The sequence below is a fragment of the Epinephelus moara genome, chromosome 11 (assembly GCF_006386435.1).
Source record: "Epinephelus moara isolate mb chromosome 11, YSFRI_EMoa_1.0, whole genome shotgun sequence".
Lineage (NCBI taxonomy): Eukaryota > Metazoa > Chordata > Actinopteri > Perciformes > Serranidae > Epinephelus > Epinephelus moara.
In genome coordinates this window covers 31,159,367-31,177,632 of record NC_065516.1, presented here as the reverse complement: position 1 = coordinate 31,177,632, position 18,266 = coordinate 31,159,367, and the positions used below count along the sequence as shown (strand labels likewise).

The 18,266-nt window shown below is 42.6% G+C and overlaps 1 protein-coding gene across 2 annotated transcripts in view; it reads right to left on the bottom strand.

The window, feature by feature from the left end:
- Positions 1–1,691: 1,691 nt before the first annotated feature.
- waca (WW domain containing adaptor with coiled-coil a) overlaps positions 1,692–18,266 on the bottom strand; it is a 29,914-nt gene continuing 13,339 nt past the window's right edge. The window contains exons 5-13 of one of the 2 annotated variants that reach the window (XM_050057014.1): positions 17,752–17,867; positions 17,519–17,634; positions 11,873–12,127; positions 7,700–7,822; positions 7,254–7,405; positions 6,887–7,011; positions 3,920–4,118; positions 3,689–3,816; positions 1,692–3,060 (exon numbers count right to left, since the gene is read on the bottom strand). In XM_050057014.1, the coding sequence (XP_049912971.1) occupies positions 2,991–3,060; positions 3,689–3,816; positions 3,920–4,118; positions 6,887–7,011; positions 7,254–7,405; positions 7,700–7,822; positions 11,873–12,127; positions 17,519–17,634; positions 17,752–17,867 (1,284 nt within the window). In that variant the 3' untranslated portion in view covers positions 1,692–2,990. The remainder of the gene's footprint in view (positions 3,061–3,688; positions 3,817–3,919; positions 4,119–6,886; positions 7,012–7,253; positions 7,406–7,699; positions 7,823–11,872; positions 12,128–17,518; positions 17,635–17,751; positions 17,868–18,266) is intronic. The other variant, XM_050057015.1, reaches the window with a different exon arrangement.

Sequence of the window (18,266 nt, the reverse complement as noted above, 5' to 3'; positions counted from 1 at the left end):
CTTAAAAGCATCTTAATTAAATTAGGTCATACATCTCATGCAGTTTGGTGACCTCAGAATTGCATCTCCGCTTTTTGCAGATGACGTGGTTCAGATGACTTTTTTCACACTGTGACCTCCAGCATGCACCGGGGCAGTTTGCAGCCGAGTGTGCTTTATGTATATACTTCTATTTCATACTCTTATTCTTACTTCTTAGAAAACTCATTATACTGGAGAGAAGGCGGACATCTTTGCAGACGATATCTCAAACACTCTGCAGCTCACAGCAGAACAATCTAGACCAGGGGTGTCAAACTCATTTCAGCTCATGAGCCCCATGATTCCCAATTCAATCCCAAGTGGGATGCACCAGTGACACCATCGCATAACAGCCTATAAATAACAACCCCTTCAATTTTCCCCTTTTTTTAAAGTAAAGAAGTCCATTCTGAAAATGTTCATCCATATACAAAACGAACTGCACGAAACATCCTCAGAAAAACTGTGCAAATCCAAAATTATGTCTCAGTTTCTCCACATTGTCAGTCTACTACTAACTTTCATTACATTTGTGTTTGTCACAGCTTTCCACTAAAGTAAAAGCTACTGAAGAAGCAGGTGAAGTCTTTCCCTGCCGTACAAACCATTTACAACCATAAGTATTGGCAGTGCATTAGCAGCAGGGTCCCACTCTTGTTATTGTACGACAGAAGTCTGACAGATTATTTTGTAGAAGCTGCTGGCTGACAGTATTTTGCACAATATTCAATATCTTTAAATATAACCACAGAAAATATTTCAGAGCGTGGAAATGAGGCCTCTACTCACTGTTTAAATTGCTCCTGAAACCTGGGTGGACTGTTCCTTTGATGCTGACATAATAAACAAACCTATAGACTCTAAAAATCCTCTGAGACTACGGTCATGTCCACAATGTCCTGCTGTGAATGACAAAACAGCTTTGCATGCTGGGACTGGTGCAGGACATACCAGGAAGATGAGCCATGCTTGTTTTTGATCTGTTAACATTAATGTTCTTAACAGAGATCAGAGTTCCCACAGTGTAGAGCACCAGCAGGGGGCAGCAGAGTCCATGGGTTTAACTAGAAACCATTGATTTGAGGCTTCCCATTGAAATTACAGGTGCTGTCTGTGTTGCAGACTTAAGTTAAATATTGTAGCTGATTGTTAATGTAGAGGATTTCGTTTTATCAGCTAGTCAAAAAATAGACTTCTCTGATTTGCTCAAACATGGACCTGTTTTGGGACCTCCCATAAATAACAAGCCGCTCTCCTGTCTTTTTTTATTTCTAAGTCAGACACATGAAATGGAAGCTAAGGGGACCATGAAAAACCCAAGAACAACATGGCCCTGGCGAGGCATATTTTATTTCATTTGTCAATATACTTCAGGAAACAATATACAAAGCAATGATGTGGTCACCTTTACTGAATGTGTGGTGCAGTTCAGTTATAGACTCAATAGATAGTATGGTGGGGGAAAAACAGGCCTTTATGCAGCTTAGGACCCTGCTCTTCAACAGTGGGGGACAGGAAACAATAAGAGGGGCGGAACGTGCCAGAAAAAGATCTTGTTGAACAGGATGAAAATAAAACGCGGGGCTTTGCAGGTAAAATGAGACTTAAGACTTTGGACAAGGCACTAGCGAATGAACCAAATAAACTCCAATAAAATAACCAGTGCTCGCTTTAGTTGAACATGTTTATTACAATACATACATTTCACATTTGACCTTGTGACCTCTTGTCGCCCTGCTCTGACACAAGAGGCGATCCACATACATCCGTCTCTAAACCCGCTGTAGCTGGAGCACCACACCTAAACTGGGTGCAAATGAAAAATACGTGGATATCATTGTGATTTACTGCTCGTCACTACAACTCTTATAAATAAAACCTTTTTTTTTTTGTTTTACTCTGCGTCCTCTTTCTTAGAACTCCACTGTATGTTAACAACTGTACAAAGGAATGAACCAGTGGTACCCACCTCGTCTTGAGAAGTGTCGGAGAGGGGAGAAAAGAGGAACCGAAAGTGTTGGAACACAAAGGAAAAACTACATGGAGGGTGTGAAGTGTTGATGTCTCTGAGAGGGTGTGGCAGGGCAGGGCTGAGGCCAGGGGGAGGGGATGGTGGGAATGGTCCAAAGCAGCACGCCATCACATCTCTTAAAATGTTTTTTTTTGTTTTGTTTTTTTAAATCACTCACTCCACCACACCACCAGGCACTGTTTTTTTCAGACTGGGACATGCAGGGCCACCAGAAGCTGCAAGTAGATCACTGAACCGTAGTGAGCAGTCGTGACAGACCTGCAGAGAGGGGATGTTCACAGCGCCTGAGTACAGGTTACAGTTCACCCAAAGAAGAAGGGCACAGGAAGAGAATCTAAACAGAGTAATCAGATTACCAATATTTGAGGAAAGAAACTACAATGACACCAGTGTATTATGTTTTTATGCTAGGCTTCTGTGTATATAAATGGCTTCAAACATCCTCCTCTGTTAACGTGCAGGTCACACACGCTCAATGGTTCAATGATCTATGAATTGACAAAATGAAGCTTTAAGTCTGCAGACGAGTTAACATGAACGAAAGGCTAGCTAATGAACGTAGCCGCCTAGGCGTTGATTAGTTTGGATGTCAAAAGCTTTGATAGGCATGGCTTTCCATGGCTTCAATCTACAAAACATATTTACAACATAGATAATAACATCTACAAGAAATCTACATTTTTTCCCCGCAGTGGGTCTTTACAAAACAGAGTCTTGTAAACCACCCCACCCTCCCCCTCCAACAGCTCTTCATGTCTCCCTCTTGGCTCTCCCAGCCCCATCGGTCCAAAGCCAACCCGACTGCAGCTCCTGCGTGTGTTAAGACTGGGCTCAAGAGGAACTGAACGACTGCTCTCCCTCCAGCTTCCAACTATGTGCAATGGGTCTTCCCCCTTTTCCCCCGCAACCTCCCGCTTCGACTCGCCACCAGAAGTTCTCAGACCATGAAAGAATTCTGATTCTTCAACTTTTCAAGTTCTTTGATTTGCTGTCTCAGAAACAGTATCCTGTGGGAGACAAAGAGAACAGTTAGTATTTGTGTGTGTACTTGGATCAAGGGTTACTTAGATGCCTTGTTCACACTACACGACTTTAGCCCTGATTTTGAGCTTGCAGGCAGTTCAAGGAGCTCCATGACAAAGCCCAAGCTCAGAGGAAAATCAGTCCTGGCTCAGTGCTCGCCAATCAGTGCTTCAAAGACGCAAGCTAAGAGGCTCACTGATGCATCGCAGACGCTCCCCAGATATCTAGCAGGCTAAATATCTGGACCTGATGGGGAATTGACCGGTGAGCTTCAGCTAATGAGAGCGCCAGACATGAGTTGAGGACAGAGACGAGCAGGACTCTTCAAGGTGTGAGAGGGAAAGACAGAGAGGGGATGAGAAGGTGATATGTGGACTCAATGTTTCTGTATAAGCTTAACTGGTACCATCCACAACTTTTCACAGTGGAAACAGAAAAAAGCGTGCCGAACTGAGCTGTACTCTGTGGAAACGGGGCCGTAGTATAAAAATCGCAATGTCAAGACAGACAGGTGTGTGAGGTGACATTGAAGCGATCTGACAAGTCGTGTAGTGTGAACCTGGGTCTACACACCAACAGGTGCATGCCTCTAGACCAAAAATGTATCCTCACCTCTGCTCACGCAATGTTGCTTGTATTTCACAGACTCTGACCAAGGATCGGAGGTTTTTGAGCTCGGTGCAGTTCTCAGACATACAGATGCTCCCCATGGTGTGAGCCTCTTCACGTAGTCTTGATGCCTTGGTCAGACAAAACAAATTTTCCAGTGAAAAACTAGAATCAGCCACAGTGACGTTAGGTTGTCAATAACAGAGATGATGGTGAAATGTCGGTGGTACAAACCTGTTTCTCTGCGTGCTCGGCAGGCCAACCCTGCACGTGTTTGATAAGATTCTCATTGAAGTGGGCAGCGAGGGTGGGGGTGAAGGAGCAGGAGGGCCGGGCTGCTGAGGCGGTGGGGGGAGCGGAGGCAGAGTTGGGGGCGGTGCTGCTGCTGGAGGAGGAGACATGGTTGGGACCCGGGGAGGGACTCCTCTGACTGCTGCAATCAACACAGGTGGAGGAAGCATGTGAGCGTCACATCGACAAACAATGTGATCATATGAGTGTAGCTGATCGCAGAATACGGGTCTCAGTTAATAAACAACTGCAGGAAAATAATTTTGGTTAAGCAGCTCAGTGTCATCAAGGTTTCATGTGAAAAATAACTAAATCTTGAGTTGAGAAAGTCTCAAAAGACAGTGGAAAACACTTTTGTCTGTGCACCTTTGAAAATTAAATTTACTTACACACAAAAAAAAAAAAAGAAAGAAAGTTTTTCTGCATTATTGGGTGTATTTGTCCTTAAGCCACAGTTGGGCCAAATCCGACTGAAATCACAGTAATTTACAGAGAAACTACTTCAAATTTTATTTAATCAGAAACATTTTGAGCAGCCTCTCAGCAAAACTAATATGGAGACTTTTTTTTTTTCTTTTAATTTACGATAAAGCATTTTATTCCGAGTGGTGTCACAGATCCTAAGTAAATATATACAAATAAAGAAAATTAGTGCATTTACAAAACTGATAAGACACTTTTCTCTTTTAGAATTAATTAAAAAAAACACATTAGAAAAACAAGGCACCCAACTGAGACACTCAAAACAAAATCAAAGGATCCTTCATTAGATTGGTAACAAGAATCTGCAAATGGCATTACACTGATATCTTCTCCAGATACAAAATAAAAGGTTGCAAAATGGCATCAAATAAATTCACCTGCTCAACTCTAATATATCTGATCCTCTCCATCTCAAGAGAACTGAATGGAAACTTTTTTATTTATTTTTTAAAGCACGCAAGTATTTATTTGAGGACTTTCTTCTATATTACATTAAAACATAATCACGTAAGTAAATAAATACATAAATATTTCTGACTGTAACTTGACCTCGCTGCCTCAATATCAACTTCCCCTGTTAACAAAAGCTTTCAATGCCGTCTGTGAGTGTGACTGAAGCTAAATGTCCCACTGATATTGAAATAAATCTTTTTTTTTTTCCATAAAAATGTGTTTTAAAAATTGAGAAAACCCTAAAATATATTGAGTATATATACCTGAGTCACTTGGACACAATTTATGAAAATAATAATAATGATAATAATAATGAAAATAACTGTATTACATGAGACAAATTTAGTATATTTTTTTAGTATAATTTTCACTAATAAGTAAGCATAAAGATACTAAAAAAGATTTTATTTGTGTGTTAAATAGTAATACGTTGATGAAACGTAAGCCAGCTCCCAGCAGTCACACTGAGGGTTGAGGTGAGCTAACTGTCCTACTGCCAACATCAGGCGAGACTTCTGAAACTCGCTGGTGCACATCTAGTGGAATCAAAAAAATTTGTCCAGATGGGCTGCAATCAGCTCTGCCGGCAACCACAGCTGCACCCAGTGGAGTACAGGTGGGAGGAAGCTGCTTTGTCCGAAGTGAATGTCTGTCAACCTTAAAACTGACTTCACTGTGGTGCGGCAGCGACCATAGTTGGTTCATCTACAATGGTTTTCAATGCCGCTGTTGCCCTGTGTTGTGCTGTGTTGTCCCTCCATGCACGAGTCTTGAATATGCATTAGAGTTGTCAGTTACGTGCACCGCTGCATGTACCGCAGAAATCTACACGCACAGCTCAAATTTTACGGGCAACATGTTGCATATGCATGAGGTATTTCGAACCCTGCTGCGGAAAAACTGATGTCTATACCAACAAAAGCAGCTGCTACAGTTCTCTGTTAGTGTCTACACTGGCTCTGTTCAGTCATAGTACTGCTGTGCACTCAGAAGCACTTTGACGGCACTTACAGGTCCATGAACAACCACATGTGTAGAGCTCAAGCAGAGAAAATATGTTTTAAAGCCCCCTTCACATTTTGGGTCAAAGCTGGTTGCATTAAAGTGCACGTTGTTCCACAGCCAGGGACAAATGTCAAGATGGGTGACTGAAAAAATATTCTGGTGTAGACACGGTGTTATTCTACAACTTTATAGATCTAACTAACAGCCAAATGTCTCTAACTGTAAACCCAGCGAGTTTGAGTGAGTGTTATTTTGGGATCACAGAGTGGAAAACAGGAGAAAACTATAAGTGTGGCCGAGAGACAGACAGACTGAATGAACTGACAAGAGTCTGTTTTGCTACTTGCGAGCTAAAAACTGGAGCGTGGATGCTCATCTTCGGTTTCCAGTTCGTCATTGATGAAACTTCTGAGCACGTTGTTCACTTTGAAGCTATCAGCGACACTGCACTCTGCCATGAGTAATTAAATATTTGTGTAAACACTGCATCTATTCACAATGTGCCCAGAGAAACACAATGACAGTTATCTTCTACGCTGACTTTAATTAAAATAACCACTAATTGCCTCCCTTTAGGAAACCGTGACACAAAAAGCAATGAATGACTTCAATGAATCCAGATGAGACTGTTGAATGAAGCAGCTGCTCATTGTTCCGTCGATGAACAGCAGATGGTGCCACAACATAACACAATGAAGACAATCTGCAGTCAGGAATTAGCTTCTTGTGTGATGATAAAAACTCCATTCATGAGCTGATATGAATGGGCTGTTTGACATTTTTGCAGATGAAGTATTTCCACTCTGTTCGCCTACATGTGGAGATGGTTTCACACAGAAGTGCGTCAGTGCTCGTGGCTTTTACAAGTCTGAGATATTTTAGACAATGATGGCAGATCTTGCATGTGCTGGTCAAAGAATAGTTCACTCCTCTTTTTAAATTTTGGGCAAGTCGTGTGGTTGTACCTACCCTTGGCGCTGGAGGGTGCGCGGGGAGGCCGTGGTGGCATCGTGACTGTGCTGCTTATCGCTGGAGAGGGACTGTTGGGATGTGGGCTGGGGATGAGATGCCTGTTTCCCTACTGGCGTGCTCACCTGAACACAGCAAGTCAGAAACACCACATCAAGACAAAGCATCTCAACATGATGAAGACACAAGCTTATTGATGGTAAGCTTCATTAAATACATTTGTCATCATTCCTTAACAACATGCATCACCTAAAAAAATGAGAGTTCAAGTGTCTGGTTGAGATACCAGAGGAAAACGTCCCAAAATTTTCCCACCCAGCTGGATGCTGTACATGCTTATTGAACACACTGAATTCCTGTGCCTTACTTTTGTCTGTGAGATGACCGGTTGCGTGCTGAGGAGGGGTTTAAGGGGACCAGCGTTGGTCTGCGGTGTGCTGATCCTTGGAGAAACATAAGACCTAGGCGATGAGGCGTCCGATGTTAACGACATGGGTGACTGGTTCGATTGCTGAGCTGCTAGATGCACACACACAAAAGAAAGACAATGCACGGGATCAATATCATCTACTACCATCTACTATTTGATACCCAGCAAGAAAAACACTGAGTGCACAGATGATCAGTTGTCTTGAGTTTAGTACAACTTAGGAAATTGATTGTCAGTTAGGTGATGCTATCACCATTTACCCCACAGGAAACAGACAGGAAACCCTAAAGGTCCCCTCTCTCAACTGGCCAAGCTGTCATTACACAGCACACACTAATGACTACATGTGCACACAGCAGTGGGACAGCGTTGGCTTCATTTACCTTGGTTGGAGAGTTGAGCAGCTTGAGAAAGGATAGTAGTGATATTGAAAGCTGATGGTCCAGCAGTGAGGATCTTATGGAGCATCGACTGTAATGAAGCTTGTGTGACAGCAGCTGTGAGAACTGGGGAGAGGCAAACAGACAGTGTTAACCCCTGCACTGGTGCATTAAGTCCTACTATTAAGAGTGGTTTCTACAGTGGAGCAGAGTGGATTTGACAGTCAAATACAGTAATGTGTCCCATAATAAACACTAGTAACATTGTCATGCTGAAACAAATCAAACACTCCAAAAGACAGAGCATTAACAGGACAACACGAGAGAAAAAACCAACAAAGACGGACAATTAGCATCCTTGTGCTCACCTTCAAAGCCCTCCACAACCTCGCCCCCACCTGTCTCTCTGACCTCCTCAAGGAGTACACCCCTCCTGCTCCCTACGCTCTTCCTCTGCTCATCTCCTGACCATTCCCACCTCACACCTCAGCACAATGGGCTGCACTGCCCCCAGGCTCTAGAACTCCCTACCTCCACACATCCGACAGTCCCACAGCCTAACATACTTCAAATCCCGTCTCAAAACCCACCTGTTCAAGCTAGCTTATGCACTTTAACACTGACTGTACCCTCTGCCCTCCCCCCTTCCTTTATAACAGTTTTATCACAGCTGCAATGTGTGTATGCCCAATTCTGCTCTGTATGTAATTTTATGCTCTGTAAGGTAAATTTAGTCAAAGAACAAGGTGATGTTAGTTGTCACGTGCTGTGTTTATTTGATGGAGGCATGATCACCATTTCTAACCTGATTCAGTTCACAACCCACATCGACTAACCTCTGAGGGCCGTTATGATGAGGTCATCTTTGCTTATAATCATATGCATACAAAAACCAGAAACAGCAGCAGAGCACTGACTTTCTACACAAACCTGCTGGATAAGCGTTCAGCATGCAGCTACGTCTGTCTCTACATTTACTTATCTACAATATTTTAGGGACATTCTTAAGGCCTTTATACACTGAGCGATTTTGGGCTGTCCCAGACGAAAGATGACCATCATGGGAGAAACGTGGCGATATCTTTGGTCGTGGCTCTAAAACAGTGGTCTTACGTCGCACTGTGAGACAGGTTCAAGGACGGCCGTTGTCAACGTCTTGCGACCAAAGATAACCTGAGATAAAATTCTGATGGTGTCAGAGATTTAGGATGACTATCTCACAGTGTGACAGCTGCTACGACCTACGTCTACAAATCAACCAATAGAAATGCAGCATGAAATGACGCAATGGTCACCGCGTCACCAGCACTAAACCCAAACAAATGATCGCTTGCCATGGAGGTAAAACGAACAAAAAGAAGTTTGTGGAACTCCCAGAAAGAGGAAAGTTTGGTGGAGCTGTGGCAGCAGAAGCCTTGTTGATTTGATGTTTCCTCCAGCTGCTATCATGACCGCGAGAAAAGAGATGCTGCATGGAAGGAAATTGCGGAGGAACTGCAACTTCCAGGTGAGCAAGCTACCTATGGTGGCGCAGATGGATGAAGTAGGCTGATGCGGTGCACGCTGATGATGTTGCATATTGACGTACGTCGCAACCTGCGATTCAGTAGTGAACAGCCATCGTACAATCTGCACATTAAACTTGACGTCGTACCAAAGTTTATTAGATCCACATCTCACCGTGTGTCATGCAATGGTCTTATAAGATTGCTAAAATCGCACTGTGTATAGAGGGCATTAGGCCTGTCATGATATGCGATAAGTCAGTTAATTGCACAGTAAATTAAAAGGCAGACGGTAACTTTTCTGGCCGTGATTAATTGCCGTATTCATGCGTGTTTGTTTTCCTCGTCTCTCTCCACCAAAGAGACTAGACAACAAGAGCGTTCACTGCCGTGCATCATCTGGCAGCCAGGTGAGTTGGTTCATTAGCGTAATGAACGGAGGGAAAGCTCTTGTCATTGAGTGTCTTTGTCTCTGTGGGGGAGGCGGGGCTATGGGCTACACACACACAGTGCGATCTTCGTAAAGGGGAGACGAGGCGGAGAAAACAACAGAGAGTTGAGCGTCAGAGAAAGACAGGGAACTTGTTCCTAAACCAAATGCCACGCGTGGGAGTGTTTTGGATTTAAACCAAATGACAGAGGGGAGCCCAGTTATTTGGACGAGCCGGTGTGCCGGGTTTGTTCTAAAATCATCTCAACAAAAAGAGCGAATACAACCAACTTAGCTGCACACCTGAGAGCGAGAGACTGACAGTCTATTTTTTTGTATTTATTTATTTATTTCTATATTTTTTACGCGTTATTTCGGATATTTACATTTTCTTTTTTGCATTCCTAAATATTCTTGTTAAATAAATGTTTATTTCTCTTTTAAAAGGGTGTACTTGCATCAATATGCCTTTATCATCATTATATAAGTTTAAAAAAGGGTCTAAAAACAGCAAAATTACAACAATAATAAAAATGATCTTAAAATCACAATATTACGCAATATTATGGCGTATCACAATACTTTCTGACGCAATTAATTGCCCAGCAAAATTTGTTATCGTGACAGGCCTAGTCATTCTGATGGATAATAATATAAATTCTGTAATACCGTGATACCGTAAAGTTTTCAGAGACAGTTATCGTACCGTGAAAATCTCATATCATTGCAACCCTAGTAATATGTGATAATCCCATAGAGACAGAACTTTTATTTGATGACCCATTAAAAAAATAAGTATGCTATTGTATAGATTTAATAGCTCAACATTTTGAGAAGCATGCTCGTTCTCTTTCTTTTTGGTAAGAGAATGACAGCCATCACTGAAAATATTATTTCAAAACATTGCATCCTCTGGACAGTAAAACATCACAAGGTCATCATCACGTCAATAGATAATCTATCAGCGGCACAATCCCAAAATCACAATGTAGCATTATAATGGGGAAAAAAACAACAAAAAAACATGTTGCATCCCCTCTACGGCAAAGCATCAACATGAGTTTTAGCCTACACACTATCTGCTGTCACAGTGGACGCTGCACTTAAGATAACATGAATGTCTGTAGTAATATCCTACATATGATTTTTCGAGAATTCAGGTACATTTTATGAACCTAAAAATCTGTTTATTGTGTACTCTGCCCCACCAACACCGCCATCACAGAGCTCACGAGAGCTGCAGATGAGAGCAGGCGGCGGGCAGGAGTCAGGTCTGTGCAGAGCACCCGAACAAAAACACAGTACGATAATAACAAGTTACACTCTCAGTGCTTTCCGTGACTTGAGAGACACTTTCAAAACCAGTAAAGTCATGCAACCTGTTTTTAGGATTCCAGCATGGATTTGATGTTCACACTGTAGCATTATCAGGGAATATAATCAGGTGCGTACCCTACATTTACTGCATCCTTTCAGAAGTAATGCATCAGGGACATTGGACACAACATCACTGAAAAGGTAGGGTAGCTTAAGCCACAGAGTGTTAAGATAGGTGTACGTATACACTGCTGCTTCTTGGGTTGGACCTCATAACTCAGTCAGTCAGGATGCATGAGGTGCCCTGTGCAATGTCAGCCAAGTTTTCTGCTCAGTGTTGGCACAACACTGACTGTCAGGCCAGTCATTCATTGTGTACTCCAACAGAAGTGCTTGTCAGGTGGTCAAACAGCATCTGAAACCCCTACACCTTCTCAACACTGAGATCAGAGGGCACTGTGCCTGACAATCCATCACGGCTGCAAGCTCAAATGGGATATATGTGCAGGCTCAGCAGCTGATTTCTATTAGAGACTATTTACAATTACTGCATCTCGCCCCTCTCTGGCGACTCGCTTTTCCAACAGTTTGAAACAACTATGAACACTTTTGCCTTCCAACAGGATTGTACAAATACTTCTTTTCAAGAGTACCCAGACATGAAGCATTCTTTGTCCAGACAGCAGTACAAACACAGTAGAACCATGGAGATCTCAAGTTAGATTGGTCTCAATCCTGTGCTCAGGCCCACAGGACACATCATCATGTCATGTCAACACCTCTGACACTGAGAAGTCAGACCAAGCTGAGGAAGCAGTGCACCATATAATTTCAAAGCATCACCCTGTAACTAGTGCTCGTCAAACACAGCCACTGCAGCTCACTGAACGTAAAAACTACATATGTATCGTGCATTTTATTTACCCTCGTTGATTTTCGCCATGTCCACACTGGCATTGTTGAGCTGCAGGGCGGTCTGAAGTGCTGGGAGAAGCTGGCGAAGCAAGGTGGGGTCCTGGAGTAGTGGAGGGGCGGGCGACTGCAGGACCGGAGACACGGGCACCGTGGAGGCTGATGATCCAGGGGGCCCCGATGAAGGGTTCAAGCTCCCTGAGCCAGAGGATGACGACTGGGACTGGGTAGCAATGGTCGTCACAGGCTTCTCCACCTGGGCTGCCTCTGTAACAGCAGCAGAAAGGAGCGTGTTATTTCATCGACAAAGGCAGTCGCACAAATCAGTTTTCTCCACATAACAATGCAGTTCCTTTTTGATAACACTGTATATTAATTTACTCGGCTCTGGGAGAATGACTAACGGTCTCACACAGTGCTCAGCTCCATTATGGTTGTAATCACACCCTTAGGTGTCCAGACAGACAGAAGAACTGCATGAAAAAGAGCAACCAGTCCAGCTGCATTTCCATTCTGAATCCCTACTTATAGTAAGATGTACGTGAAATTTAAAACTGAGCTTGCACAAAAAGATGGCAGCTTTACATGCTTTCTGGCAAATTCATCCAAAACTTCAGAATACCTGAAACGTCTGGCTAACCAAAAAACATTTTTAAAGGTTTGATCAAACTCCAGGATACTCGTAAACAGGTACAGACTTGCAAGTCATGCAAACAAGAAAACATAATGGTGACCTCCTGATAGCAATAAGAGGTTCTTTGCTTATTGTAATTGACTGGCTGAACACTAAGTCAAAAAAGAAAACTGTTTGTGCAACCACTTAAGAACAGGACAAAGGATGGGGATCAGTACATACAGTGCAGACCCTAGCCCAATGAATTGGCCTTAAGGTGAGTTCAGACAAACTTGAGCCCTGCATGTAATAACACAGCCCTCTCAGTCATTTGAATTGAATCATTCAGTTTGGCGACAGCATGGTGCTAACGCAGGTCGTCTGGCAAAAGTTGCGGCAGGTTTGTTTGTTGCAACATGATGCAACCTCAGCATTTGGCTAATAACATAAAAGCCCACATTCCTGGTAGACTACTTTGTGACTTTCAACAGAGTATTACAAGTTGTAATCCTGTCTGTACTACAAACAGCTGTGCAGAAGTTTTGAGACTTTTATCTGTTACGCAGTTACCTGTTACTGGAATTGCTCAATCGTATCTCATATAGTATCTAAAAACTACTAACATGGGCCTTGGCGTCAGAAACACCTTCTGCATTTTTCACTGAAGCATGTGCACAACTGAATACGTTAATAAAACACAAAAACAAAGACAACATTAAAATAAACTAAGAATCATACATCCCCTGCAAGTGGTATTTCCTCCTTTTGTGTCTCACATTTCGTGCTGTTGCAACATGAATTCAAAACTAATTGATTGTTTAATTTGTCCAAGTTGAACACGACATATCCAATGAAGCAATGTAGGCAACAACAGGTAGTGTTTTTGCTTGAGAAAAAAAAAATACTGCCATGAGGCTGTATGCCTCCTCCAACCACTCAAGTTGCAGTTTACATCCATGTCTGTCCAGACTTCTACAATATATGTAGTGAAAGCTTAAAAGGAATTTGAAATAAAGGTATTGAGGGCTGCAGGGATGATGGGTTTTTTTGTCGCCCTGGTTCACTCAGAAAAAGTCAGTAGGATTTGTTCTATTGGATTTGATTATTGGAGAAAATCAGCTCTGTGGCAAACATAAGTTTATGATACTTACATGTTCTGTTCAGCAAGATAATCTTGACCAATGAAAACAACTTTTATGTTTTATGAAGCGTAAATGCAATCGCCAGAAGTAAAAAGCTAACACTAGGTTATAGACAAACTACACTACGGTCCCTTGACTTTAATGTCACCACCACAACGAGGCTGTAAAGCTGCGTACGGTGTAATGATTTGGCCACTTGTTAGCACCAGTCTCTTTAAGACACGCGGAAGCTTCAAAATTCAAGAGTGGGGTATTTACTGATGTATTTTATGTCGTGGAACTAAAAGGTAAAAAAAAAAATGTAATCAGCTTGTGTTAAAGACATACCTTATTTAAAGCATCCAGCTAAAAACTCATAAAAAACACACTGACTTCCAGACAAGTGAACAGCAAGTGCAAAAATGCTGCCTCATTTCTGCGTTTAAGGACTCATTCATGCACCACTCTGTGAAGTGTCTTTTTTGGGGGAAGCGTGGATGCTTGACACACATCATCAACCCAGGAGAGCAGAAGATCAACACAATCACTTAGACTAATCTTGGACACCCAAGATTAGTGTCACCAATTCATTATCTGACCAAATGTCTCGCCTTCTGCTCCTGAGATATGGCATTGAATAATCGCCAGAAAAGAGTAGGGTTTTTTGTAGAATATTACTATATCATGGTGAAGCTGATCTTTGACCTTTGGATATACACTGTCATCACATCATCATTTTATCCCATTAGACATTTGTGTGTGAAATTGTGTTATCAAACATATTAATTATTCAGTTGTGGCTGAAAAACATGTTTGGGAGGTCTAAGTAGCCTTTGACCTCTAAAAGTTTAGTGTCTAAATTCATCCTTGAGTCCATGTGGACGTTTGTGCCAAATTTGAGGAAAGTGAGTTCAGGTGTTCCTGAGATATCACATTTACAAGAATGGGACGTACATATAAATGAACAGACGGAGGATCCAACAACATGACGCCTCCAGCCACGGCTGTTGCTGGAGCAGAGGCATAAATAAATACTCAGGATATTGAATTTTGTATTTCTCTCACAAGTAGTATCTGGCACCTGGTATATCATACATGTAACTGAGATCTTTTAAAAAGCTCCACGTAAACAAATCCTGTGGAGCTTCACATCATTTTCAGTTTCTCTTTTACAACATCCAGACATGAGGGCAGAAATTCTCCGTCCACCTCGTCTCATAGATGCATCGCACAGCTCCTGTTGTAGGATTGCTGTTACAGTGTGTAGCTATAGACCGGACTAACAGGGCTGAGCAGCTGTGGTCAGTGCTGACGCTGTGGGCAAGCTGCCCTCCCTGTGTCCAAAAGACCTATCTTCATTACAAGCACGTCTGAGGTTTGACAAGCCTAAAAAAAGCCCACCCTGCCATCAAATTAAGCATTTATTATGAAATATGTGTGGCAAGTGTTAACAGTAGCTCTACACATGGACACTGGCTTTCCACATCAAATAAACAGGGTCTCCTGCTGTGACAGTCTCATTTCATTGATAAATCAGGCAATGTTAATGGACGGGGTTGCCACGGTGATGGCAGGTCATCACAAAATAATGACTGCAGCAAGAACACTTAACCTTATAATCATTTTGCGTCTTTGTTAGTTGTTTTTCTATAATAATAACTTACAAAAACATTTCTCCATTAACGCAATTGTGTCGCGTCTGTCTGACAGGAAGTGTTCTGGGAGTGGTGAATTGGTATTCACAAACAGGTTATTCATGAAAAATGGCATCTATTCAGCGACAGCTCAAGTAGTTTGGGAATATTCTAACAGAGGCGTGTCACTGTGTAGTAAAAATACTCTGCAACATTTTGCCTGGAGTTGCCTTGCAGCAGCCTGAGGTGATTCTTTTAAAAACAACAGACGACAGATGTACCTGAGAGAAGGTTTAATTTCAGGTCTGACTGCTGTGATGCAATTCTACTTCTTGTTTGGGACTGGGATATCTGCCACAACAATGTGTGTCTGAACAACCTGAACTGGGGAACAGATATTAAGATTGTGGAAATATACAAAGACAAGGAGCCTCACACATCGGCTATTTCAACCAAGATACACAGATTTATTTACCAGCTGTGTTGCAACGGCTTGTATTGTTTTCAGCTTGTGAATCTTGTGTGTCCTGGAGACACCTATTGTATTAGGGACTACCACAGAAGCCTTTCTGAGTACTTTAGCAGGTGTTTACATGTCTGTCTGTCTCTGTCTGTCTGTCTGTCTGTCTTTGAACACAATAGCCTCGTAATCATGGAAGATGCAGTCACGAAACTTTACAGGTGTTTTCAGATCAAAGTGAAGGCTGAGTCTGAAGATGGGTGCAGTCCAAGCAAGGGGGCTGGAAACAGGGAAGGGGAAGAGATCCCATCACAAAATGGTCTCTACTTTTATAGCTCTGGCAGACAGACAGGAGCACAAACTGAATGAGTACATGCAGAGTACAATTACGATTGTGTTGGTAGGTATCCCCTGCAAACCAGCGTGAAAACTGAATTTTGCCTGTGACTGCACCAAAATAGAAACATGAATTCATCTGAAACAGAGAAATGCTAATTTATGATGCAGGTTGAATGAAAAACTTAAGCCCATTCACACAGAGATTGCGCTACAGGGACGCTACTTAGGTGCTCCTTTATGCCATTTTCAAATCTTTACACAAAACCAAATGACGACGGCATCACGCAGCTCCATGTGTGTCATTTTAAACAGCATGCCAACATCATGAAAGCTAAAGATGTGATGGGCATGACGTAACACACACACAGTGTGTGCCTCTTGCAGGACATGTAACATACATGTCAGCAGCACTTTATACACAATAACTATGGCAACAGATGGCCAATCATTTATTGTCCCTGTTATGCAGTGACTGATTTGCTCCTCTGCTTGGAGGGTAAGTAGCTCCTGGACCTCATTTTCGTTGTTTTGCGATATTTTTAGCCACTGATTTTCTTTGAGTTAGCTGCTAACTACTATCAGCTACTTTCTGAATTTCCCCGCTGTGGTTCGCACATGTAACACGTCGTCAAAACGTCACACTTGTGCTGCCCATGATCCCGTCCTGCCAGCTGTCCCATTCATACAGACACAGTTAGTACCTCAGGAGCCGGCTTAAAGGCGAGACAACACTGTCACCCTTCTGAAATTGTACCTTTTACACTGTGAAGAGGTGGACTAACAGCACAAAATTCCCACTTTGAGGAGGCAGTGTAAAAGGGGCTTACGGAAAACGCTAAATTTGGGATACTACATGGGGAAGTTGAGAACTTTTAAACATTATTAAATCAATCAATTCAGGGGAAGCTCTAGTCACCAAATCTATTTTGAAATCAAGTGCTATAACCAAATCTCCACCCCCACCCCCACCAAGCAAAGCTGTCATTCCATAGGAAACGCAGAAGTAAGCTGTGGCTTTGCACTGAAACCTCATGAGCTGGGTTGTAAAGCAACCACCGCTCAGAACACACCACAATACTTTCCGTTGTTAATCAGAACAGACTGCAATTTAATCAGCAGAAAACTGATGAGAATAATTAACCATATCATGCATAATCATTCTATCAAGACTGGAATGAATTCGGCCCAACATGGTGCAATCAATCAGTCTGATCGCCAGATTAGTTTTAGTGCACAGGCAGAGTATGTTGCTTAAAAGCCACAGAGGCATGCGTGGTTCAGCATTTGTAGTCTCAGTCTTTTGGTAAGCAGTTCTTAGCATTCATCAGCCATAGATCAGCTCAACAACAGTCATCATCGACTTATCAATAACCACAATTGTTGCACTACCTCTCAGGTAGATCTGTACATCTGTGACATTTTGGGCCAGCCAAGCAAAGTAGCAAAATATATAGACATGCAATGCACTGATATCAGTAGCAGCAGACTTACTAGCAGCAGTAAAGCCAGGGGCTGCCGACGCTTGCATCGCCTCCCTTCTGTAGTCCCTGTCTTTGGGGAAGCTGTTGACAACCGCGGTCTTTGTTGCCTCTTTTTGCCTCTGTTCTCTGTAAACACAGAAACAAGCATGCAAACATATATTAGCCATGTATCGACCTTTACGATGCACTGCCTGAAATAAAAGGCGTACAATCGAGTGGTTCGAGTAAAGGAATTATAGCTACCTCTCCAGCCATTCTTTGGGCTTCTCCCACTGGGACACCTCTGTCCTGCAGTTGTAATAGTACTTCTTTCCAGACGAGCTGATGTGCTCTGACCAGTCGTCGCCGGGTTCATAAGGCTGAGAAGAAGAGCAAATATTTAGGAACATGAGGCCAGCCAGACAGAAAGCACTTGTGTGCTCCTGTGTTAAGGGGGTGTGATGCAAGAGCTTGTAATGAAATCTGAAATGTACAAGAGATATCCACAGAAGCTTTGTAAGTGGGAGGGAAGGCTTATTTCAGAGACAGCTCAAGACTCTTCCCCAAAGTGAAACAGTTTGATATTCAAAAAGGTCCATTGTATCGTGAGTGGCATTCTGTGCTCATTTGTTATGAATTTACAGTGTAAACCAGTGCTGCATTGTGTTGTCAACATTGTAAGGCAAACACATAGCAAGAGAAAATTAGAGCTTATCCATTACCGAGGCAAAGGCAAACTGGAGATAACTTCACAAAAACACAGTGTCACTGATCCCACT